The sequence below is a fragment of the Rana temporaria genome, chromosome 4, assembly GCF_905171775.1.
Source record: "Rana temporaria chromosome 4, aRanTem1.1, whole genome shotgun sequence".
In the NCBI taxonomy this organism is placed as follows: domain Eukaryota; kingdom Metazoa; phylum Chordata; class Amphibia; order Anura; family Ranidae; genus Rana; species Rana temporaria.
This window is the reverse complement of record NC_053492.1, coordinates 360,541,654-360,567,324: the sequence shown is the minus strand read 5'-3', so window position 1 is coordinate 360,567,324 and position 25,671 is coordinate 360,541,654. Positions and strand designations below refer to the sequence as shown.

At 40.6% G+C, this 25,671-nt stretch overlaps 1 protein-coding gene across 2 annotated transcripts in view; it reads left to right on the top strand.

Annotated features, from left to right (window-relative positions):
• The window catches only part of SYNE1 (spectrin repeat containing nuclear envelope protein 1), a 595,717-nt gene that overhangs the window by 460,898 nt on the left and 109,148 nt on the right, over positions 1-25,671 (top strand). For both annotated transcript variants that reach the window (XM_040350885.1, XM_040350883.1), the window contains 6 exons: positions 2,173-2,328; positions 5,312-5,467; positions 11,613-11,783; positions 14,179-14,312; positions 18,845-19,049; positions 21,252-21,434. In XM_040350885.1, the coding sequence (XP_040206819.1) occupies positions 2,173-2,328; positions 5,312-5,467; positions 11,613-11,783; positions 14,179-14,312; positions 18,845-19,049; positions 21,252-21,434 (1,005 nt within the window). The remainder of the gene's footprint in view (positions 1-2,172; positions 2,329-5,311; positions 5,468-11,612; positions 11,784-14,178; positions 14,313-18,844; positions 19,050-21,251; positions 21,435-25,671) is intronic.

The following is a 25,671-nucleotide window of genomic DNA, read 5'->3' as shown; positions in this document are numbered from 1 at the left end:
TACAGCAAAAACTAAACGTTTATCATGTTTAGAAATACCAGTTGTGCTTCATAAGACAGAAGGTTGATAGAACAACACACAGATGAAGGTCTGAGGGGATCAGAGGGTATATACAGATACAGGTGGAAGTTGAAGGGAATGGCGGAGGAGGGAAAAACCTCCGTAGCTGTAATAAAAGCCGGGGTGGGAGGGGGGGGGGGATCCCCAGCACCCTGTGGAAAGACGATGTGACATTAGGATCTACACAAATTAAAAAAGGCTGCTGATAACCAAATAACAAGCAAGCCTACGTAAAAATTATAAACATAGAGTAATGTACTTATCTGAGTTCTGGCTATGAGCAGAAAGAAAGAGGAATAGGTTACCTCAGACAGTCCCTTATATAGGCTATGGTCTGGGAGGGGCTACACTGGCCCAGTGACTGCTGGGAAGGGTAGTTCTTTGAATTTTTTAAGTTACAATAAATGTTTACTGTATTTCTGCTATGGGCATTATTAAAGAAAGATAATGCATAAGATATGAGCCTCCTGTCTGATGTATAATTATCATTTTCATCCTTATTCTTAAATACCTTCTTCAATGACTAATTCCACACAAGAGTCTAGGTGTAAATCGTGCAGACATTCTATTAATGTGTCTGTTTCAAAGTCCTTTGATATGTATTTTATTGGTCAGCAGAAGTTCTCTGTGTTCCTCACCTTAATCTTAAGCCCTGTACACACGACCGGGATTCCCGGCGGTATAAAGCCTGCTGTCAATCCCGCCGGGAAATCCGAAAACCTGCTCAGTAACTTTCCCCATGTACACACGGCCGGGTTTCCCGTAAGGAAAACTGTGGGGAGAGCTTTGGCTGGGAATCCCGGCCGTGTGTATGCTCCCTCGCAGTGTTTCCCCATAGGAAAACTGCCGGGTTTAAAACTGCCGGGAATCCCGGAGGGAAAATAGAGAGCGGGTTTTCTATTTAGCCGCCGGGATACCCGGCAGTTTTCCTGTCGGGAAAACTGCGAGGAAGCATACACACGTCCGGTTTTCCCGGCCAAAAGCTCTCTTGGCAGTTTTTCCTGGCAGGAAAACCGGACGTGTGTACAGGGCTTAACTCTAGATAATCTAATGACCTTTTACACATAAATAGTATTATGTTCTAAAGTTTATCTTTAACAGACCAGTGACATTTCCAAATATGTATTTTAAAATATGTGCTTTTTCAATGCTACATAACTAACATCACTCTGTGTTAACCAAAACTGGACTACAGGTGAACAGCTGAGTATCCAGCTGAAATACACTTGGAGCACAATGGGAGCATCATTTGTGTGCTTTCTCTTTCACTCAGCATGTTCCCTGTATGCACATATGCATACAACATAGCCTGGCTGGCACCTAGTGCTACCTCTTATGCCCCGTACACACGATCAGGCTTTTGCTCGGCCAAACTAAGATCGGAATTCCGACGGAATTCTATCGGAGTAAAAGAGAACATGTTTTCTATTAAAAAACTGAGAGGGGTTCCCTCGGAAAAAAGTCTGATGGGGCATACACACGGTCGGAATTTCCGATGTAAAAAGTTCATCGGAAATTCCGATCGTGTGTACGGGGCATTACTTTTCCATCCTAAGAGCTTCTTTGCAGGGGATGGCAGAGACTGAATCGAGGCGCATTATAGTATTTATTCTAGTTGTATCCATAAATACTCTGGAACGCTCTACCTCAACCTGTCCAGCTATCTCCTACTCTAGCTGCCTTCAGGCAATCCCTGAAAACTTATCTCTTCAGGGAAGCCTATCAAACCTCCAGCTAAGCCTTTACCACTTCCATCAGCTCAGTCCCCACAGTTACAACCTTTTGTACCACCTTAGATTGTAAGCTCTTCTGAGCAGGGCCCTCGAAATCCTCTTGTATTTTATTGTATTATAACTGTATTGTCTCCCCTTTATATTGTAAAGCGCTGTGTAAACTATTAGCGCTATATATAAATCCTGTATAATAATAATAATACTATTATAATAGGAATACTCAACTGCATGAAATATATATGTTTTTCTAATTTGCCTAAAGTTGACTTTTAAATGCATTTGTTCGTAATATGTCAAGGTCTTCAAATCTCCAAAGAAAATTGTAATGCCATTTGTTATGATTACTGCCCATAGTATTCACATTTGTATTTCTCTACAGATTCAGCTGCTAGAGGGATTGCTGGAATCTTGGACAGACTATAGGAACAACGTGCTGAGTCTAAAATCTTGGTTTGAGAAACAAGAAAAGAAACTGCAGAAATATCAAAGCATCGGAGATCAAGCTTCAGTCCAGAACAGCTTAAAAGATTGCCAGGTCAGGCACCAGCTATTATACGTTATCTTTTTTTGTATATTAACTGTCAATTTGAGTTGCATATTAACCTTCTGAGCGGTGTTCCCGAGTCTGACTCGGGGTGAGATTTTTGGGCTAAAATCGGTAACCCCGAGTCAGACTCGGGCTCGCCTCGCTGGATATACAGGGAGTGTTTACTTACCTTGTCCCTGGATCCAGCAAAGCCACCGCGCTGTGTGAGCGAGCGGGACCTCGCTCGATTCACACAGCGTCCTCCTGTGCCGCCGATCTCCGTTCCCTGCGACTTTACGACGCACGGGGACGGAGAACGGCGCCAAATTCAAAAAAGTAAACAAACACATTACATACAGTATACTGTAATCTTATAGATTACAGTACTGTATGTAAAAAAAAAACACACATCCCTTGTCCCTAGTGGTCTGCCCAGTGTCCTGCATGTCATTTTATATAATAAAAACCTTTTTTTCTCCCTGCAAACTGTAGATTGTCCATAGCAACCAAAAGTGTCCCTTTATGTCAAAAATAGTTTTAGATCAGCTAGAAAACAGCGATAATAAATTATAATCACTTGCAGAATTGTGCGATAGCTATTTGTGGGGAAATTTGTCATAAAAAAAATAAAATAATGACAGCAACAATTCTGCAACTGAGCAAATTTCAGTGATTTTGATTTGATTACATTATTGAATAATTTTTATTATAATTATATTATTATTTGTTATAATTATTTATAGTTATTTATTATATTATAATTTATAATTTTGTTTTTAAAAAAATGTCATACCCGAGATGCCTATTAGATTCTTGTTTGGTCAGATTTAAGTGAGTTATTTCTAAAAATTACAGGCCTACAATATAAAACGCCAAATTTCCTTGCAAATAATGGTACCGCTTTCAGCATGTTTTTTCTGAAAAAATCATACCGCCAGGGAGGTTAAGGGCCCCTTATAAATGTACATCATTAAAATGTTTCTTGGGTCCACACCTGATATACGAAATTAATAATGTACCAGTGTTTACATATCAAGGGCTGCTCTTACATTTGGGCTCTTTTCACACTATAGCATCGGGGAGACAAATTAAACTCACTGTGGTGCATTTTGTCGCGATTCAAAAAAGTCAAAATGAATGCACACAATACTGCATGTTAACATGCATGCAGTCACACATCGTAATGCAGTGGAAAACGTACCCTAACCACTTCCGCCCTGGAGGATTTGGCTGCAAAATGACTGGCCCACTTTTTGTGATTCGGCATTGCGTCGCTTTAACTGACAATTGCGCGGTCATGCAATGTGACTCCCAAATAAAATTTACGTGCTTTTTTCCCCACAAATAGAGCTACCTTTTGGTAGTATTTGATCACCTCTGCGGTTTTTATTTTTTGCGCGATAATCAAAAATAGAGAGACAATTTTGAAAAAAAAGTAATATCTTTGAATTTTTGCTATAAAAATATCCCCAATTTATTTTAAAAAAAGCAATTTTTTTCTCAGTTTAGGCCGATACGTATTCTTCTACATATTTTTGGTTAAAAAAATTGCACTAGGCGTTTGATTGGTTTGCGCAAAAGTTATAGCTTCTACAAAATAGGGGATCGTTTTATAGCATTTTTATTAATATTTTATTCTTTACTAGTAATAGCCGGCGATCAGCGATTTTTATTGTTACTGCGACATTATGGTGGACACATTGGATACTTTTGACGCTATTTTGTGACCATTCACATTTATACAGCCATCAATGCTAAAAAAAATGCACTGATTACTGTATAAATGTGACTGACAGGGGTTAACCACTAGGGGGCTAGGAAGGGGTTAAGTGTGTCCTAGGGAGTGATTCTAACTGTGATTCTAACTGTGTGGGGGCGGGGTTTACTGTGACACAACACTGATCACTGCTCCCGATGAGAGGGAGCAGATGATCAGTGTCAGTGTCCTGTCACTAGGCAGAACAGGGAGATACCTTGTTTACACTGGTTGGACTTTGGACTTTTTCCACAGTTGTGACATAAATCCTGTGCGAATGAGACTTTAACTGACATTTTCATCCCAGTGGAATAATATTGAATCTAAATGGAAAATCTCACTGAAATTACAATAATGACAGATAAAGGTCTCATTGTAAATAAGGTCACATTTACACGGGCATTATGGCTCGTACAGCGTGAATCAGCTGGAAACACCAGGAGCAAGCAGCCTATGTTACTCTGTGGAGATACGCAGTATGTTACGCAGTGGCTGCACAGACAGAGCCACTCATCCCTAATTTGACAGATGTGCAGGGGCCAGTTAGGCTGCATTCACACCTGAGTGTAGCGTTTTCCGCTGCGCTTTTTAACGCATTTTAGCACGTTTTTTTCAGCATTTTTTAACCGCATTTTGCCACGATTTTTGCTGCGTTTTTTACCACGATTTTGGACAGGTCTAGGGTCACCAATGTTGAAAGCAGAAAAACGCCCAAATCTGCCTAAAAAAAGCCCCAGAACTTGTTTGAGCTTCAGGCGTTTTGGAACTTCTGGCTTCAGGCGTTTTGTAGTGGAGATGTGAACCATCTCCATAGAGAATAATAGATTTTTTCCCCTCCAGCGTTTTGTAGCTTCAGGCTTCAAGCTACAAAACGCTCAGGTGTGAATGGGGTCTAAGTACAGACAGCCTTAAACATAGCTCCACCTGAATAAGAAAAAGGCTGATTCACGCCATATGGGTCACATCTGTAATTGAGGCCTCAATGACTGTTAGTCTTTTTTTCAATGTATATTTTGTATTCATTTGGATGTCCTGCAGTATCCATTTAAGGTTGTACTCACGTGATGTTTCCATTAAATCAACAAAAATATTTTTGCTATTACTGAGTTATTACTCAGCTAACACAAAGAAGATGTCCTTTGCTATGTAAAAAGTTAACTGGGACAACTTGTTCATGTTAGCAACAGTTTTCAAAGACTTTTCATTAACATTTGTCAACTTGTTTCTCTCCATCAGGAACTGGAAGAACTTATTAGGGCTAAAGAAAAAGACGTGGAGAAAGTTGGACAGACTGGACTTTCCTTAATTCATAACAAAAAAGAAAAAGTCAGTGCAATTATTATGGACAACCTTGGTGAACTTCACCAATCCTGGGCTAATCTGGATTGCAAGGTATGTGGTTTAGTTATACTACATATTTTACGGGGGGGGGGGGGGGGTGTGTGTGTGTGTGTGTGTGGTATATCCTAGGGACATATTTATAAAGAAGTGAATCTGACATTCAAGTGAATATTCCTGTTGCATGTGTTTTAAATGACTGATTCACCATTGGTAAATGTTTGGTGGACGTCACTTCCATTGCTTCATAATTGGACTTCCCTAGCCCTTTTCACACGAGCCGGATATGTTTTTTCTCAGCTGGTGATCCATCTGCTGATCCCCTGCTGAGCTGAGCGGAGCAGCCACATGACAGGTTTGTGTCTACTCCGTTTATGCAGAGCAGACACGTACACAGCCCTCTCTGCTTAATGGGCAGTTGGATGTAAATGTATTGGGTGTCTGTTTACTGCCCTCCGATCCAGCAAGGTGGAGGGAAATGGATCCCCTTCTGTTTGTTTTTGCCAGATCAGATTAGAGGCAGCCAGGGGCAGACTGACAACTCATGGGGCCCTCGTGCAATGGGAGATTATGGGGCCCCTGGGCGATAGGAGATTATGGGGCCCACAGGCAATAGATTATGGGGCCACAAAGTACTGTATACACACACATACAGTATACATACACAGTATACACACAGTATACATACACAGTATACATACACAGTATACACACAGACACACAATATACACACACAGTATACATACACATACAGAGACACACACAGTATACATACACACAGAATACACATACAGACACACAGTATACAGACACACAGAATACACATACAGACACAGAGTATACATACACACAGAATACACATACAGACACACAGTATACATACACACATTGAGACGGTACTGGAGAGGCGGGGCAGCTATAATCTTGGGATTTTTAGACCAAAAGGATGCCGGTAAGGGACATTTCAGGGACAGATGTAAAAAAAACACAGATTTTTACATACTGTCCCTGGTTTTACTGAGGCTGGCAACCCTGATGGGACCCCCTAGTGGCATGGGGCCCTCGGGCAGTGCCTGAGTGCTCGAATGGTCAGTCCGTCCCTGGAGGCAGCCCAGTGTAAATGGACATCTGACTGCCCATAGAGGAGAATGGAGGGTCTGATCGGCTTCACCTGAAAAAAAGGACAGGTGGACCTGATCGGACTACCTGTGTGAAAGGGGTTTTATCGTTTTTCTTGCAGAGCATGGTAAGAATTAGTATGCAAAATAATCAGTTTCCTTTATGATGTTAGTATTCAGAGACATTTGGTATTAAAGTTTACCTCTAAACAAAAGTTTTTCTTTAGTTTTGGATAGTGTGGAACCTTCTAAAAATAACAGAAATGTTTTTTATTGCTGCTTCCCTATTGGAAAGATTTCTTCTTATTTCTTGTTCTGTCTGACAGACATCAGTCAAGAGGTGGGGGAAATCTCTCAAAGAAGAACACAGCTATACAAACCGACAGAGGTTCTAAGGCCTCGTACACACGACCAAGGAACTCGTCGTAAATTAAACATCCTTTTCCTCGACGAGTTCCTTGTCAGGCTTGTCGAGAAACTTGACAAGCTTTCTTTGCGTACACACTGTCAAGACCAAATCTCGTCGTTCTCAAATGACGGCAGGGGAAGTTTGATTCCACTGGCACAACCCTTGGGGCTGCTTTTACTAATCTCATGTTACTGCGTGTTAAGTAAAAGTTTGGTAGGAGACGATTTGCACTTTTCAGTCTGTTACAGAGTGAAAAATGTGCTATCTCCATTACAAACGCTACTTCAACCGAAGGTGCTCTCCCGTCTCATACTTTATTCTGAGCATGCGTGGGTTTCTAAGCATACACACAAACGTGTTTCTCGGTGAAAACCAGCCCGACGAGGAACACGACGAGGAAATTGAGACTCCCGACGAGGAAAAAAAGAACTTGTTCTCTTTTTTTCTCGTCTAGTTCCTCGACAGTTTTCTCGATGAAAAAGATACACACAACTGTTTTCCTCTGCAAAAAAGCTCTCCCACCAAGTTTCTTGATGGATTCTGTCGAGGAAAACGGTCGTATGTACGAGGCCTAATGCTTACCCAAAACATAATTTATTTTTTTCTGGAGATAGACTTTTGTTTCAGATGTTCTCGTGTAAATAGCAGTTTTGTTGTGTCTATTGAAAGTAGTCATTTTTTTTGTTTTTGTTGAACTGTCCACCAAATTCCAAACCTCCATGGTCATTTAAGCAACTAACCATGATGCATTGTTTTAATACGCTTTACTGCTTGTAAGAATTGGAAGCAAGCATGTGATTTTTTAAAAATAAAGCTTTTGCATGGCTTCTTGTGGATATTTGAAAAGGCCATGGTATAGTTACTGATTTTGTTTGCGTCAACGCATTGAATAAACTAGGACTAGGTAAAGAAAGTGGTGTTCTAATTTTCTTATCCGAACTGGCCACTGGGTGTCATTGTTCCATAGCTAGAAAATAATATTTTCTATGACTTTAACCTAAACTTTTTTAAGAGAGAGAAAAAAAAAAAAAGATCTGTTCAGTAAAGTGAGACTAAGGGCTCATTCACACTTGCATGGGGAGTGTCGTTTTTCTAATTAGTAATTGTTTTCTATGTTCCCTGTTCACACTTAGGGCCCTTTCACACGGGCTGACAAATGGTCCATTTTTTACAAGTCCGTTTACGGACTTGTAATGCTTCCCTATGGGATTGCAGATGTTAGCGGATTGAGCATCCGCTAACGTCCGCAAACATCCGCCTCCGCAAAGATCCGCTTTTTCAGATGGAAGAAAACCCTATTTTTCTTCCGTCTGGCGGAATGGATCGGATGAATATGGACACACGGTCCGTATTCATCCGATTCCCCATAGGGGAGAGCGGAGGAAAGACAGGGCGGTCTCTGCACAGTGTGCGGGGACCGCCCTGTCCGCCGACAGCTCAGCAGGGATTTACGGATGATCCCCGCTGAGCCGACGGACACACACGGGGCGGATCAATACGGATCCGCTCCGTGTGAAAGAGCCCTTAAACACCACCTTTAGGTGAGCTGTGGTGCAGTACAGAAATCTGCAACATCCATCCCACATTGCAGCCACAGCTCAGTTTCTGTTAAAACTCATACACACCAACGGATTTTATGCGGACAAACCATAATGCAGCGTACACACAACCGTTATTCATGTCATGCAAAAAAAATGACGTTTTTCTCGAGCTGCTTTTGCTAATTTCCCCATCTCATAACTTGCTTCTGAGCATGCACGTTTTTTTTTCCCCCTCGTTAAAGCGTTCACGACGTGAAAAAATAGAGAAGGTTTTTAAAAAAAAATGGGCATTTTTTTTCGTCGAGAAAAATGCTCTGGAGCATACACGCGGCCGTTTTTCACGACCAATTAAAAAAATGTAATTTTAGTCGTCATGAAAAATGGTCGTGTGTACGTGGCATAAGACTTTTTTCCGAAGGGCGTTGGCCGCGAACTTGTCTTACAAACGGCAAATAATTATCGGCCAACACAAAACTGTTTTTTCAGCTCTTTAGCGACACCCTTTGGGCAACTTCTGCTAATGTTGTGTTATGGTGAGCATTGCTTCTGAGCGTGCGTGTTTGTACTTTGGAGTTTTGTCCTATGGACTGGAGTACACATGATCGAAAAATCCGACAAAACAGAATTGTCAGCGGCCAATTTTAAAGCATGCTATCCCACATTTGTCCATGGAAAATCTCTGACAACAATTGTCCGATGGAGCATACAAACGATCGGATTTTCCGGCAACAGCATGTTATCACACAATTCCGGTCTGATAATCCTATTGTGTGTACAAGGCATTAATGTTTCAAAGCTTTGCGGTTTAGCTGCAGTGCATAGAAATAAATTAAGTAAACAAAAAAGTAAAAAATGCTCAGCACTTTAAAAGTGCATGGCACCACCAGCTAGGAGTCTGGCCAGAACTAACACTTCCTGCACGATACGTGGCATTTTATGGTGTAGATAGTGTGAACTAATCCTAAGAATCCTAGCATAATTTAACTTTTAAAACACTGATCTACAAAAGAGTCAGTTCACTAAAATGTGAGATTTCTTTTAATTGCGTTTGCTATTTTAGCTCATCAAAATGATCATTTTACATACAAAAATATTGCATAGGTGTGCATTTTTAAAAAAAAATTTGCATTCAAGTAAGTACTTTTCTAACAAATATTTTTTTTATTGGCATTAATCATAATCATTATTTTATTGCCACCTCAAATACGTCCTTTTGCTGCTCTATTCCCCAATGGACACTTGATAGAACCTCATAGTCAATCTGCAGTATTTTAACCCCTTCCATACATGGCATTTTCACCCCCTTCCTGCCCAGGCCAATTTTTAGTTTTCAACGCTGTTGCACTTTGAATGACAATTGCGTGGTCATGCAACACTGTACCCAAACTAAATCTTTATGTTTTTTCCCCCCCACAAATAGAGCTTTTGTTTGGTGGTATTTGATCATCTCTGCAGTTTTTATTTTTTGCGCTATAAACAAAAGAAGAGCGACAATTTAAAAAAAAAAAAAAACACAATATTTTTTACTTTTTTATTTAATAAATATCATTTTTTTTTTAACATTTTTTTTCCTCAGTTTAGGCCGATACGTATTCTTCTACATATTTTTGGTAAAAAAAAATCGCAACAATCGTATATTGATTGGATTGCGCAAAAGTTATAGCGTCTACAAAATAGGTGATAGATTTATGGCATTTTTATTTTATACATTTTTTTACCGCGCGTGCCCTAGATCGCCGGGAACACAGGACGTCATATGACGTCCACCCGGATCGAGAGAGGGTTCCTGCCGGCGTCATTTTACAATGCGCCGGTAGGGAAGTGGTTAAAGAGAGAAAACACATTTGATAATCGTTATGACTTTTACATACAAATTATAGCAAACCTTTATGTTGTAATGCAATGCACTGTAAGATGAGCAAATCCACCTAAAACAATACATTATTTATAATCAATAATATATTAATAATTTTAAAGAAAGAAGAAAATACTTTATTCATTGTGATTGAGTGAATGGGCCTGGTTTTGGAAAGAGTAGGGAAGGTTGAAAAGCCCTGTCAGGGTATTTTTCCTTCATTTCCTGTTCTGGAGACACAACAGGATGTGAGAGAAAATTGTTGAGTGAGGGGAAATCCCCTTTTAGACAGATGTCACTGGGGCATGTGTCCTCAGTGGAAGATTTACTCTCACCTTGGTGACAACTTTTAATGTTTAGAATTTTCTTCAAATTCTCTCCTGGTCACCTTGCTCATCAGGACAAACAGAGAGTGAGTCTCCCTATTAAAGCGGAGCTCCACCCTAAAGTGGAACTTGCGCTGATTGGAACCCTCCCCCACTCCGGTGTCACATTTTACACCTTTCAGGGGGGAGGGGGGGTGCAGATACCTGTCTAAAGACAGGTATTTGCACCCACTTCCGGCCCAGCATTCACGGGCAAAAGACGGGCATTGCATCACATCCCGTCGCCCCCCCGTTGTGTGCTGGGAACACTCGGCTCCCAGCACACAGCGGGAGCCAATCGGCGAGCGCAGCGCGACTCGCGCATGCGCTGTAGCGTAGCGCTTCACTTCCTGGTTCCCTCACAGTGGATGGCGGGGGGCAGCAGAGTGACGAGCGATCGCTCGTCATCTGCTGCGGACGGCCCTGGACTCCAGGACAGGTAAGTGTCCTAATATTAAAAGTCAGCAGCTGCAGTATTTGTAGCTGCTGGCTTTTAATATTTTTTTTTTGGCCGGACATCTGCTTTAACATCATTAACAGCAGGAAAGCATTGGGAGGTTCCAATACTTCCCTATCAAAAACGAAAAGAATAGTTTCAGTAATACATAGACTTTAACCGCACTTGTGCTGTTCCTTGAAGTTCATAAATCTCATTAGTTTTCCAATTTTAAGACAGATTATTGCCAACTAATCACCTTAGAAGTATGATATAGTTTTCTTGACCAGCCATCTCTCCTTTGTGGCTGGAGGAACAGTGTAAATAACTTAGAACAGGGTATTGAAGTCTGAATAGCTGACTGCTACTAAAACCATGGAGCCATTTGTTAATTTGCTCATTTGAAGCCATGGACAAAGAAAAGAGAAGGCAGAAGAAAGTCAAACTTATTTTATGTTTCTATTGTTTTTCTTAGGTGTGTCAGCTAAAGATATTGTTACAGTCAGTACTTGATCAGTGGAGCATTTACAAGGAACTGTACGAAGATCTGAACAGTTATTTGATGGAAGCCAGGTATTCCTTGTCCCGCTTCCGGCTCCTGACAGGATCCATGGAAGCTGTGAAAGTCCAAGTGGATAATCTGCAGGTGAGAGATAATTTAATGAATGATCATGCCGTTGAGGAATTATAATCATTAGACCCATGTGATATTGTGAGAAAAACAATCAGCGCCACAATGCTAATAAATTACTCCTATTATGACGTGAAAAAAATCAAATATACTGCTCTGAGTGTCTACACAGCTGCTAAACACTTATAGTGATACACCACACCTATTGCAATATAAATTTTGTGAAAATAGTGCAGAGCTGCGTATCTATAAATCTTATATAAACAAATAATTATTCATTCCATAAAACACTTTATGAAAAAAAAAAAAATGTTCATATGAAGGTTTCCAAAGCTGTCACAGCTGTGTAAGATTGTATTTAAATGGATCCAATATTCAGTGCACACCACCATCTGCTAAAATGCCTGCTCACCTCAAGGATGAGTATAAAACTTATAGACAGATAAGGAGACAGAGATTGCCGCTCCAGGCAGGTCTTGTTGGGTGCAAATCTTCTTCTCAGGAACTGAGGGTGCTAGCATTGCACATGGCAATTAAAGTTCACCCGAAAAAAATTTTTAACATTAGATTGATGCTCATTTTGTCAAGGGGAATCGGGTGTTTTTTTTTAATCGAAGCAGTACTTACCGTTTTAGAGATAGATCTTCTCCACCGCTTCCGGGTATGGTCTTCGGCACTGGGCGTTCCTATTTAATTAACAGGCTTCCGACGGTCACATACATCGCGTCACGAGTAGCCGAAAGAAGCCGAACGTCGGCTCTATACGGCGCCTGCGCACCGACGTTCGGGTACTTTCGGAAAATCGTGACACGATGTATGCGACCGTCGGAAGCCTGTCAATCAAATAGGAACGCCCAGACCCGAAGACCATACCCGGAAGCGGCGGAGAAGATCTATCTCTAAAATGGTAAGTACTGCTTTGATTTAAAAAAAAACACCCGATTCCCCTTGACAAAACAAGCCTCCATCTAATGTTAAAAATTAACTTTTTGGGTGAACCTCCACTTTAAGAACAAAAGATGATCAGGACAGCCGCACTCCAATCCAACGTAACTTTAATGTAAAAAACTGGAAACAGGCACTACAAGTCACAGCAATAGAACCTAGGACAACTGACGCGTTTCACACTAACTTTAGTGTTTACTCATATGTGTCCACCACGATCAATCCACTTTACCAATGGTAGTAATTCCTACAGTCCCCAGACTACACCTCTGTGTGGGTAATCAACGTTTGAATTGTCTCCAAACACCACCTTCCTCCATTCGCTTTTCAATAATTAATTCCACTTATATTTCCAGGGGTTAAGGACATGAAACAAAAAACACAAGTACCATAGTGTTCTCTGATTTTAAATTTATTAAAAAAGCCCCCCTAAAAAGTTACACTACAAGAAACAACAATAAAAACAGCATGTATCAAATCACCAGCTCATATACCGCAGATCTAGACTCCCATGTGATAGTAATTAAAAAAATGTTTTTATTATAACTTCAGGTGTAACTATATAGTACAGTTGTTCTCTTGTTTTAATTATTCCAGATTTTAGAAGTAAAATTTGTAGGATTGCTATGTCTGCTCCCAAATGATCAAACTGCTTATCATGTAGGTTCTACAAAAACGTTTTATATATGCTCATTGTTTAGGTCCTTTTGGACAGGACATACTTAACTGAGAACAGAATCCAGGACAGACACTGTACATTGTAGGGTGGATTGACCATAGAATTTCCATTGAAGAACCTGAGTTTCTTGTGGGCAAACACTGAAATCTGTACAATTTTCAATCTGAGGCAAGAAAAGTTCAGATTCTTCAGCTTGGCGTTATGATGATAGTTATATTCTATACTTTGTTTAGAACCACAAAATATTTTTATTTTTCCCTGAATGCCATAGCTAACATTATTTTAGGTATTTTTTTAAAAAAAAATTTAAAGTGTATTTTGTGCGTGTACTCGAGAGAGGAGCCGGACTGCAGGAGTTGGGAGTAGGCAGGCCTCCCCCAGAGGCAATCTGCCACCTTTCTCCATGCCCCGGGTGGCAATGGCGGGTGTGTGAGGGGGTCCTCCCACACAGCCCGCCCTACCCGCTCCGCTTTGAAGCCCAACAGGGCAGAGGGACTCCCTATAAGGGAGTGAGAGTATTTGCCCTCTCAACCAGCCCTGTTAGTCCTTCGCCTCTCTTTTTAGAGACCGCGTGGTCAAAGTGCGTGCATGTTAACCCAATTTTGAGTGCGTGTAAGTAGGGTGGTTTTTGTGGGAGGGGGGTGGGCGTACTAAGCGCAGGCTTACCTCGCATAGCACACCCACCGGGAGCCGGGCTGAGACCACCTTAGGTATTTAATTGGCTCATCTATCATGTTCTGCTTCTAAATAATCTAGACTTCTTCATGTATTTTGGTTTACCTACAGAGTCTACAGGAAGAGCTGGACAAACAGGAGACAGTTTTAAACAAGTTTGCCTGTGTATCAAACAAGCTTCAGAATGAATGTTACCTGACTGTGACAGAAGCACTGAAGAGCACTTTAAAAGAGGTTACCTCAAGGTAAAAAGCCAATTTTATCGAAGTCACATATAGGCACATTCTTGTTGTTCCATTCAAACACTTGAAATCCTCAATCCAAAAATTAAGGTCTGGGTTGATCTCATTATACCACTTTAGACACGAAGAAGAACACAGGGCCATGCCAACTATCCTAAGCCACTAAGCTTTTTTGTAAACATTTCAACAGGATAACTAAAATCTTAGCATAATGGCTTTGCTAAACTTAAATATCGTTTATTTATTTTTTTGGGGGGGGGGGGGTCATGCATTGTATCAAAGGTGCATGCACATGCTTCTAGATGTGTCTTACTATGAACAGGCCAAAATTATTTTAGGACCAGGTTCACTTATAACTAGGGCTGGGGAAATTAAAGGTTAATTCCTCGATTAATCTTTCATTTTTTTGATCGATCAAAATTCTTGATGTCACCGGACAGCCTGGACAGTGAGACTTACCCTGCTGGATGCGAGCAAACTGCACCAATTGGTTTGAGGTACCTTTGCATCTGTGGAGCAGGAGGATGCATCAGGCTCCATCAGGGGAAGTGGGCAAAAATAACCATTGTTTTCCTGTCCTAAGCAGTTTTGCGCAGACAATTCTTTGTATATCGGCAACATCTGTTCCGTGCAAAAGACTATTCAGTTCTTCAGGGTATATTGTCAATAAAATGTGATCATGTCTGCTTCCAGAAAATATAAACACTCTGATATGTCTGTGTGACTGGCTACTTGCCTACTATAAAGTGACTGACAGTGAATATACTAGATAAGTTGTATAATTACAGTTAAACTAGCTTTCTAAGTTTTTATTAATGTTTAATAAGAAAAAAATAACTTACGTCAGTGCTACAGTTTGAATTTAAAACGTATTTGTGTGAACTGTGAAGTTAAGTCATGGATTGTGGAAACTAACTAGTGTCGGGTGATTGTATATAGTGTATACCACATTTACCACTGACTAATGCAGAGTTGCAATGCAAGGAGATCAGCTAAAGGTAGTTGGACCTGTATGTGCGAAATTAGTCGATTATTCGATAAAAAAAAAAAAACGATTAATCGAACACGAAAATTTTAATCAGTAACAGCCCTACTTGTAACACTTCAAAACCTGCATATGTACTAAGTACAATTTTGAAAATTTATTAAAAACCGCAAGAAACGCACTCACAAGGGTTTAAATCACAGATTGATGGTGGAATACCACAGGGTCATTACACAGTGAGGAAGCTGATAATCTCTGATAGGGACACCTGTACCAAAAGCATAGAGGATCCAGTTATAGCAGAGCGACAGCACCGCTGCAAGATGGTTAGGACCGCCAAAAAGCCATGACGTGCAGTTGGAAGACTAGGGATCCACTCTCCTCTGACATCATTCTTGGACATGTTTCAAGGTATCCCATCTGTTCCTCATAGGTGTGCTAATCAGAGATTGAAAGTTTCCTCACTGCAATGACCCTACAGTATTCTGAATCGGCTGCAAAGGCTATGAATGTGGTTTTCAGTAGCACATGGAGCTCATTGCCCTGAAGAGATTATCCATACCAAATCACCTTTCCAGATAGCTTACTCAGTCACAACTCACATGAAAGAAGATCTGGCGATGTTTATTCGTCGTATGATCCGTAGAATGCAAGTTACAACAGGTAAAAGAACGATTCTTCCATGCAGGTAGAAGATACATACAGGTCACATGAATTACAGCATTAAAATGACTGATACAGAAAAAGAGGGGGAGGAGACTGAGCAGCATGGAAACTACGGAATTCCACAAGAGACAAACTAGATAGACATTAAAGAGACAGTACATAATAAAAATAATATCATGTAACATGACATACAGTATTTAACCATTCATCTTTCACTTTAACCCTTGTGAGTGCATTTTCAAAAAATTTTAATACATTTTCCAGATTTTACTTACTACACATTGCAGGTTCTGTGCTGTGAAAACAAAAGGGAATACGAGAGCACAGGCTCATGGTGCAATAACGTCTTTTATTGGATATAAAATAATAAAATCAATACACTCACAAGTGAAGGTAAATAAACAGCGTCAAACAGTTTCTCCAGTGGAGAGCTTTAGCTTAGGTTCTGTGCTGTGTCTATTCTCTTCTATTTTTGCAATAGATGGAGCTTTCCCTCCGGACCACCTAACAGCATTCGATTCTTAGCGAGATCTGACTTTTCCTAATTGATATTGGGCTACCCATACACCTGTGTGTTCTCAGGTTCATTTATGATACTATTGTAACTAGAAAGGGGTTTGTAAAGGGCATTTACACCCTAAAGTACCCAGGCACAAACAAAGGGAAGCACTGGTGCAACTGCTAAAAAAAAAATGGACACACCATTTTGTTATTTAGAAAAGATTTGATAAAGGGGGGCACACCCCAAAATGCATAACCACACCCATCATTATCACACATGACATCTTTACAACCATTTTGTGTGTCTGCCACACTTCCCAGCTGTCCACATTGGTTCTTATCCATTTGATGTACACACACACAGTCTACTGCTTCTGCAGGCTCTTCCTGGTGTTCCCCTGATCAACTTCCTGGTTTCAAGTGCCTTACATTACATCCATGTTGTGAGGCTAACTCACCATTGACCATCTGGAGTGCATATTTATTGTTTTTCATTTTACCAATATGTTTTATCAATTTTTCACTTAGGTAGTGGCGCTTTTCTCTCCTTGTTTTCTCTTTTTATACATTTATGATACTATTGACTACCTGTTACATTCAATGTGTTATATTTCACAGTCCATCCTATGACATACTTAGGCAACTTTTACAGATGGCTGGTATGATGAGCACCGTTGAGCCTGTGGAGGTCATCACGGGATCTTTTGATAGTTTAAACTTTCACTTCTGCACATACTCACCTTCCTTTTGCTCCCCAGATGTTCTGTCTTGATCAAAGTGAGAAAGCTCTTTGTATGCTCCAATTTGTAACACAGAGTTGAGGACTCACCCTGCATCCTCATGTGATGGCACTAGGTGCCTAAGTAGCCAGTCTTCAAACACCATTGCTGTCACGTAAGAAGCCTTGAATCACATGCTGGAAGTACCTAGCATATACTTTCATTCCCAGCAGCTGAATAGAAAATTGGGAGAATGAAGGGAATATGAGAATGTGTTGCTGGGGAGTGCAGCAGTTCTTTGCCCGGCATGCACAAAGCATGGGTTTGTTTAAAAGCAATGCAATTTAGGAACCTGAAGCAGTAAGATTGCAAAATAATAACTGCTTTTATAGCAATTTCATGGAGGTCTCTGCACTGGACATACTGGCCCGAATTCAGAAACGAGATACGATGGCGTATCTCCTGATACGCCGTCGTATCTCTGAGTGCGGGCCGTCGTATCTTATGCGCCTGATTCAGTTACGCATAGATTTCCCTAAGATCCGACTGGCGTAAGTGTCTTACACCGTCGTATCTTAGGCTGCATATTTACGCTGGCCGCTAGGTGGCGCTTCCGTATAGTTATGCGAGGAATATGCTAATGTGGTATTTACGCCGATTCAGAAACGTAGGTTCTGCCGGTGCATTTTTTTACGTCGTTTACGTTAGGCTTTTTTCGGCGTATAGTTACCCCTGCTATATGAGGCGTAGCTAATGTTAAGTATGGCCGTCGTTCCCGCGCCGAGTTTTGAGAATTTGATGTCGTTTGCGTAAGTCGTTCGCGAATAGGGCTGGATGTCATTTACGTTCACGTCGAATCCAATACGTCCTTGCGGCGTACTTTGGCGCAATGCACACTGGGATATTTTACGGACAGCGGGGTCAACAGAAATTTAAATAAAACACGCCCCCAACATCCCCATTTGAATTAGGCGGGGTTACGCCGCAACACATACGTTACGCCGCCGTAACTAAGGGCGCAAGTTCTTTCTACATACGGAACTTGCGCCCAAAGTTACGGCGGCGTAACGTATCTAAGATAGGTTACGCCCGCAGAATCCGGCCCACTGTCTTTTTATCCCAATGATTTCTGTGTTGCTTCCTCGAGTAATTGTTAAACTGTAAGAGGATTTTGGGTGCCCTGGATAGCTGGCACATATAATCTGCTATGGCTGAGGTTATATATTATCGTAGTAATAGGGAAGTAGGGAAGCTGTCACATGATCATCTCCCCACCAGTACATTGAGCTGCAGGCAGGAGATTCCCATCCTGCAGCTGCAAGTATCAACGAGGCAGAGATTCTCATGATATTATTAATTAATATGGCCACATGGTCATATTAGGACTATGTCATTGTCCTGGTGATGTGCTCATATTAGGTCAATCATGTCATAAGCATTCCTGCCCCTTTATATTGGTGCAGCTGCAGGGTGGGGAAACTCCTGCCCACAACTTATTGGGCAAGCTATACACGTATGTTCACGATTTGGACTCTATCCCTTAAGCGGTATAGGTGTGTGACTCCTCTGAAGCACAAGAATAGTCTGGTCAAGTCTTTGATTTAACTTTAAAAATTATATTATTTCATATTTTGAACAAATGCTTTTGGTGATTACTTTAACAGGTGGAATAGTTTATTGGAAGAAATTTCAGAGCAGCTGCACTCAAGCAAGACTTTGCTCCAGCTATGGAAGAAGTACAAAGATTTCTGTACTCAGTGTTCTGCCGCTGTACAGCAGCAAGAAGACCGCACCAATCAGTTACTGAAGACTGCAACCAACAAGGACATAGGGGATGATGAGATTGCAAACTGGATACAGGACTGCAGTGTATGTACACAAAGGCTTTCTCAAGACTCTCTTCTAGATTCAGTGAGAGAAAACAAACACCCTGAAAACACTAGTTGGAAAATTATGCTTATCTTTTGCTATGCTGAAGTAGTTTTGTAGTTTTTAGAGAACACATTTGAAAAAGGGGATCTACAGTATAACCTTTATAAATATTGTGTGTGTGTGTGTGTATGTATGTATGTATATATATATATATATATATATATATATATATATATATATATATATATATATATATATATATATATATATATATATATATATATATATATATTTATATGATATTTATATGATATGATATTTATATGATATGGGGAATTGTTAGCTCAGTAGTAGTAGCATTTTGTAAGTGAGACCATGCCAGTTTGTTGTAGGGTTCGCCAGCCCACCTTTATTAAACACATCGAAAGTAAAAATCCATAAAACATGCCAACACCTGTATCTTTCTTCAGCATCACTGCTGCTCTTATCCCTGGTCCTATAGACCATGTCACCAGCTCTTATGGTTCTCTGAACTCTCTCTTGACCTACTCAGTCTATTGTCACAAACCTCTCATGTTGCACAGGGCTCTCTCACTCCCCTGAGACTTCCAGATTGCCTCAGTCCCATGGACTTGTGTAGTTTCCCCAGCCTTCTCAGTCTCCCAGATCCTTTCTTGGTCTGCTAAACTCACATAGCTGCCTCAGCTCTCTCGGTCCGATGAACATAGAACCCCTCCAACATAGAACATAATTCTCTCAGATAAAGTACCTCCATCTCCAGACAGGAACACACACCTGTCTTCAAATGGGAGTACACCTCCATTCTGGCTGAAACTCTGAGCCCATGCCTTCCCTATAAGAGCTGTGTGCACCTGCCGGTCTTCAACAAGACCTGGACACTGGTTTGGAGATTTTTTCCCTCCAAAAGCACTTTGAAATCTCCAAAATACAGAGCCAAATTCAGGAATATTAAGATCCAAGAAAGTTGTAAAAACTGTTTTATCCAGAGTCCTGCATTCTGCATACATGTAAACCCTGTGTCTTTTTTCGCAACCATTTACACAGTAGCAGGGCATCGCACTATCACACTATATATATATATATATATATATATATATATATATATATATATATATATTTCACTATCACATATATATCTGTCAAGTGTTAAAACAGACCTAAAATGGATCAGACTGTGGACAGCATAAGCTGCAAGGCCATACCACTTACCTTTACATTTGCCTTTCTAGCACCACTCAAAGCTTTTTTTTTCTCCTCCACTAATTCAATACTGGGGATGAAGAGACCCTGCATTTTCACATGGCTATGCTTTTGCAAACAGCAGCCATTCATAAATAATTATTGGACGAGCTGGAGGGAGGATTGTGGAGGTACATTTTATGTGCTTATAGATTAACTACCCCCCTTACCCATATTGTTATTTTTTAATGGATGGATGGAAGTATATACTTCTTAATAAAATAACCAGTACTAGGCAGATCCCTTGTAGTTTTCATTTTGGGTCAAGTAACCCATAGTGGCAATAATATGGGAGGCTGATATGATATCAAAGAAACCACTAGGTTCACTGGTGACCATATGGAAAACACAGCTGCAAAACTCCTAAACACCTCTCTGGCAAAAAAAAATCAAGTGCAGTTTCCTTCCATATACTCAGGGGTCAAGTCCTGGGGAAAAAAGTGTGGGAACTCCCACCCAAGATCCACTCCCCCACCAAAAAAAAAAAAAAATTATACGCTCAAATGCATAATTACTAAACTAAGCATGTTTTTTTTCCCCGATCCACTGTACCTTAGTAATCCTTTATGTTACTGCCCGCTTCCTGTATTTGGATTAATCAGGCATTGTCTGGGTATTCTGTCACTTCCTCAATGTCGCAATGTCTCCTGGGAGCTTTTGTCATTGTTCCCAGGAAACATTGCGAAGGTCTGCCGCGAGTTATCGCGGGATTTAGAAAGAAGCATCACCGCTTAGTGAATGATTGGCTCGGGCGGCTCGGCTGCTCTAGTCCTGCAAAGGGAACCGAGTTCCTGCTGTGAAAAAAGTGCAGGAACTCCGTTCCCACGCGTTCCCGCAGGACTTGAGCCGTGCATATACTCTTCATTTACTGAGTGTGAAGGAGGGGTTAGGACAGTGGTAGTTCATTATAACGTTTTATCTGTCTGCATAATTAAACAGGTTCTTTTGAAAAATCTGGATACAGCAAAAATCTCATTGGCTGGTGTTTGTGAAATTGGAGAGGAGCTTAAACACCAAGTGGATTCATCTGCAGCTGCAACCATCTTATCTGATCACTTATCGCTGTGCCAGCGTTTGTCAGTATTGGAGCAGGCTCTCCAAAGACAACAGGCCATCCTCCAGGTATTGAACTAATTATCACTTTATTTATGTTATCATCTTTACTTACTTGGTAGGCCCTAATGTTAACATTAAAGTGAGAAATAAAATGGCAAATTCTTACCACCTAACCAACATTTCCCAAGTCTGTGAGGTCCCTCACATGAGTTCATTCATCCTGGTACACAGGCACCATGCCGAGAATGTAACATGAGTTGGGCATGTGCAGCTCGGCGTTCTTTGTAAAGACGTCAGCAGACAGAAAGGTACATTTATTTTATAGCAAAAAAAAGCAGCACATGTCTCTTCTGCAATGTTGTTTTTACATTTAGTTCTGCTTTAATCTTTTGAAAATATGAATAAGACATGTCTGTTAAATTCAGTAATAACAAAAAAGAACTGACCACATAAATTCAAAAATAGTGTTTTGCACTGTCAAACGAAACCAGTACAGTTGAACCTTGGATTACAAGCATAATCCGTTCCAGGAGTATGCTCGTAATCCAAAGTACTCGCATATCAAAGTGAGTTTTCCCATTGAAGTCAATGGAAACGATAATAATTTGTTCTGCATTGACTTCAATGGGATGCAATGCCGAATGCCGAATGCGGCCAGAGGTGGGGGGCGCCAGAGAGCAAAAAAGGCCCAAAGACACTTTGGCTCATTTCCTGTGCCCCCGTACCTCAGATCAAATGAGGTACTGCAGGCCTATTTAGCTTGAATTCTGCTTGTCTTGCGAGTCAACACTCGCAAATCGAGTCAAAATTAAAAAAAAATCGATTGATTTTGATCGACTCTCCCCCGCAATTCTAACAATTTTTAACGATTTGCTGGGTCGCCCACCCTTAACCAACATTAAAATGGAACGCCTGCACAGGGCCCTGCGACCCAAGGGCAGACCCTCTGATCCTCCTAGAGATGTCATATGCCATATAGATGACTTCTTACTGAAAGAGGATATTCTGAGGCAGGCAAGACTGCGCTCTTCTCTGAAATTTGAGGGCTCTACATTATCTATATTTCAAGATCTGTCGAAAATCACGCTCCAAAATAGACGTGATCTGAAACCTTTATTGGATGCACTGAGAAATAAAAGCATCATCTACAAATGGAAGTTTCCATTTGGCCTGCAAGCGACCAATCAGGGTCATACTGCCCTGCTGAGGGTACCCGAAGATCTACATGCCTTTTGCAAATCCATGAACATTCCATATATGGAACTACCAAATTGGTATGCAGACTTTCGTTTTAAAGACAACTCCAGAGACTGCAGGAAGGATGACACTGTCGCTATGGAAACGGCCCCTTACAGAGCCAGGAGACGACGATCCCAATCACCTAGCAACCTAGATTCTCCAGGCATTCCAGATCCTGATCTTCAATCAACAAACGTGCCACATTCCAGGAAACCCAGAAGGGATAAATGAGTGTATTCTGTTATTTACACTTTTTTCCAAAATTGTCTAAAACACATATATTTTATTGATGTTTATTGATGTTTCTTCTATCTTACTCCTGATATATATAACCCTTGTGGTTTGACCTGAAACGTATTTGTTTTGGTGATTTTAAGACACATACGAAATTGCTACCCTTCATGCTGCAACTTTTGTGGCATTCAATGTATTTTTTATTTTTTATTTTTTTTCTTTTTCTTTGGATTTATTTATGAAGGGTGGAGACAATGTTTCTTTCTACTATTATCAACACTATCATTTAACTATGCATTGATACTACTGTTTTCAGGTCTACCCACACGGGCAAGGGATCTGCAATAGTCTCTTTCTTACATTTTGTTACTGCAGTTCTCTTCCTATGATAATATTACTGATGGTTGTGACCTGTACCTAAGACCCGGACAGCGCTCCTGACACACTGACATGCTGTCCGGATGCTGAGCAGTTTTACTACTTTCAATTGTTTATATCTTATATATTTGGAATGTTATCAGATTCCGGTCTCTCATTACCCTTTATAATGGGAATTCCGTTAGCCTCATCATTTCTACTATAGCATATTGCTTTCTTTCTTTAATAGTCTGTAGGCGGCGGGCATCCAGTCGTTCCGATTTATTGTTCTCTGACTCGGTTCACTCCAACCCCCACGGAGTAGCTCTTGTTAGATCTCTTTATTTTTTCTAATAAGATACTACTTCACCTTGTACCGCATATTTTTCCCTGCGGGGAAATTTTACTCCTGTCAATTTTTATTTTTATTATTGTGATAGTCACCGGTACTATCTGTTTTGAGTATTTAATACTCAACACCTAAACCTTCCCTTAAACCCCTTCACCCTCGTTTTTCCTATTTTCTCAACTTGAGGATCCCCTCCTACTTTTGACTAATATGACTACCCCCAATAATCCTACAACAGACCCTCAAAAGACAATCAAACTTTACTCTCTTAATGTAAAGGGCCTCAATATCCCAGAGAAACGGTCAAAGCTTTTACTATTGTTGAAGAAATCAAAAGCAGACATAATATTCCTTCAGGAGACCCACTTTAAGTCCAACAATTGCCCAACCTTTACGGATAAGAGATTTCCTCTGATACTCCACACTACAAACCCAAACTCCAAATCGAAGGGAGTTTCAATACTAATTTCTAAGTATTGCCCCTTTCAAATTTTGGACACTAAAACTGATAATGAAGGCAGGTACCTGTTTGTTAAAGGATCCTTGTATAATAAACCTGTGACTTTGGCCAACATATATGCCCCTAACAGGCTCCACGTTCAATTCTTTAAGGACACTATTGAAGTCCTTAAGTCATTCTCTGTCGGCTCATTGATACTCGGTGGAGACTTCAACATAGCCCTGAATCCCCTTCTAGACACCTCCACTGGCTCCTCTACAATATCATATAAAACACTGAGTAGTATTAAATCTTTGCTAAAAGACCTTTCCATTCACGACACCTGGCGAATACTAAATCCCTCTTCAAAAGACTTTACTTTTTACTCTCTCCCACATGACTCCTATTCTAGAATAGACTATTTTTTCTTGTCCCACCACGATCTAAACACTATTGAAAGCGCTACAGTAGAACCCATGCTCATATCGGACCACAACCCAATCACTCTGCATTTGACCTTCAAAAATAAACCAATCCTTCCTAGATATTGGAGACTAGATGATTCTCTCCTCACATATGCTGACAACATGCAAAAATTGGACGTTCAGATCTCCGAATTTTTCATACATAACAACACTGGCGATGTACATCCTATAAATGTTTGGCTCGCGCACAAGTGTGTCATTAGAGGCAGTTTGATCTCGCTCGGTGCGAGAAGGAAGAAACTACATCAGGCTCATATAAACGATTTAACTAATAAAATCAATAGCCTGGAACTTATACATAAACATTCTTTGGCACTACAAACGCTTGAGGAGCTTTCGAGACTCAGGCTAGAACTGTCTGAAGTCCTAGACAAAAGGATCAAACGCAGTTTTGATATGTCTCGAAAATTTTTCTATGAGCATGGAAATAAGACGGGGAAATTACTAGCTAACACCTTGCACTCAAAATCTAAAAAATTTGAGAACATATTTGCCATTACTGACCCTAAAGGTAAAAAATATTCCTCTTCTGAAGATATCGCAGACCAATTCCGAATCTTCTACTCCAAACTCTATAACTTGACTCCTGAATTTGGCCCTAAAAATACGCCTTCAAGAAAAGATCTAATTTCTGAGTTCTTGAAAAATTACTGCCCTAATACCTTATCCTCGGACACAGCGAAAAGTATAGATAGGCCTCTGGAAGCAGGAGAAGCTTTAACTGCACTCGGTCAATTAAAGACTGGAAAAAGTCCTGGCCCAGACGGTTTTTCGGTTAATTACTACAGATCTTTCAAAGATGTCTTGATCCCACAATTTCTTAACGCGTTTAATTCTAGCCCTTTCCCGTCCCCACTTCCTAATGATCTCTTAGAAGCCCACATTGTCATGATTCCTAAGCCTAACAAGGATAAAACCCTTGTTTCCAATTACAGACCCATTTCCCTCTTAAATAACGACATCAAATTATATGCTAAAATCATAGCTAATCGCTTACTTCCCTTATTACCTCGAATAATATCCCTCGACCAAACGGGCTTTACGCCGGGAAGAGAGGCTAAGGACAACACCATAAAGGCTATACATGTTCAACACTGGCTCATCAAATCAAAATCTCCGGGTTTTTTCTTATCCCTCGATGCGGAGAAGGCCTTCGACAGGATAGCCTGGGACTATATGTTAGATGTCCTTAAATCCCTG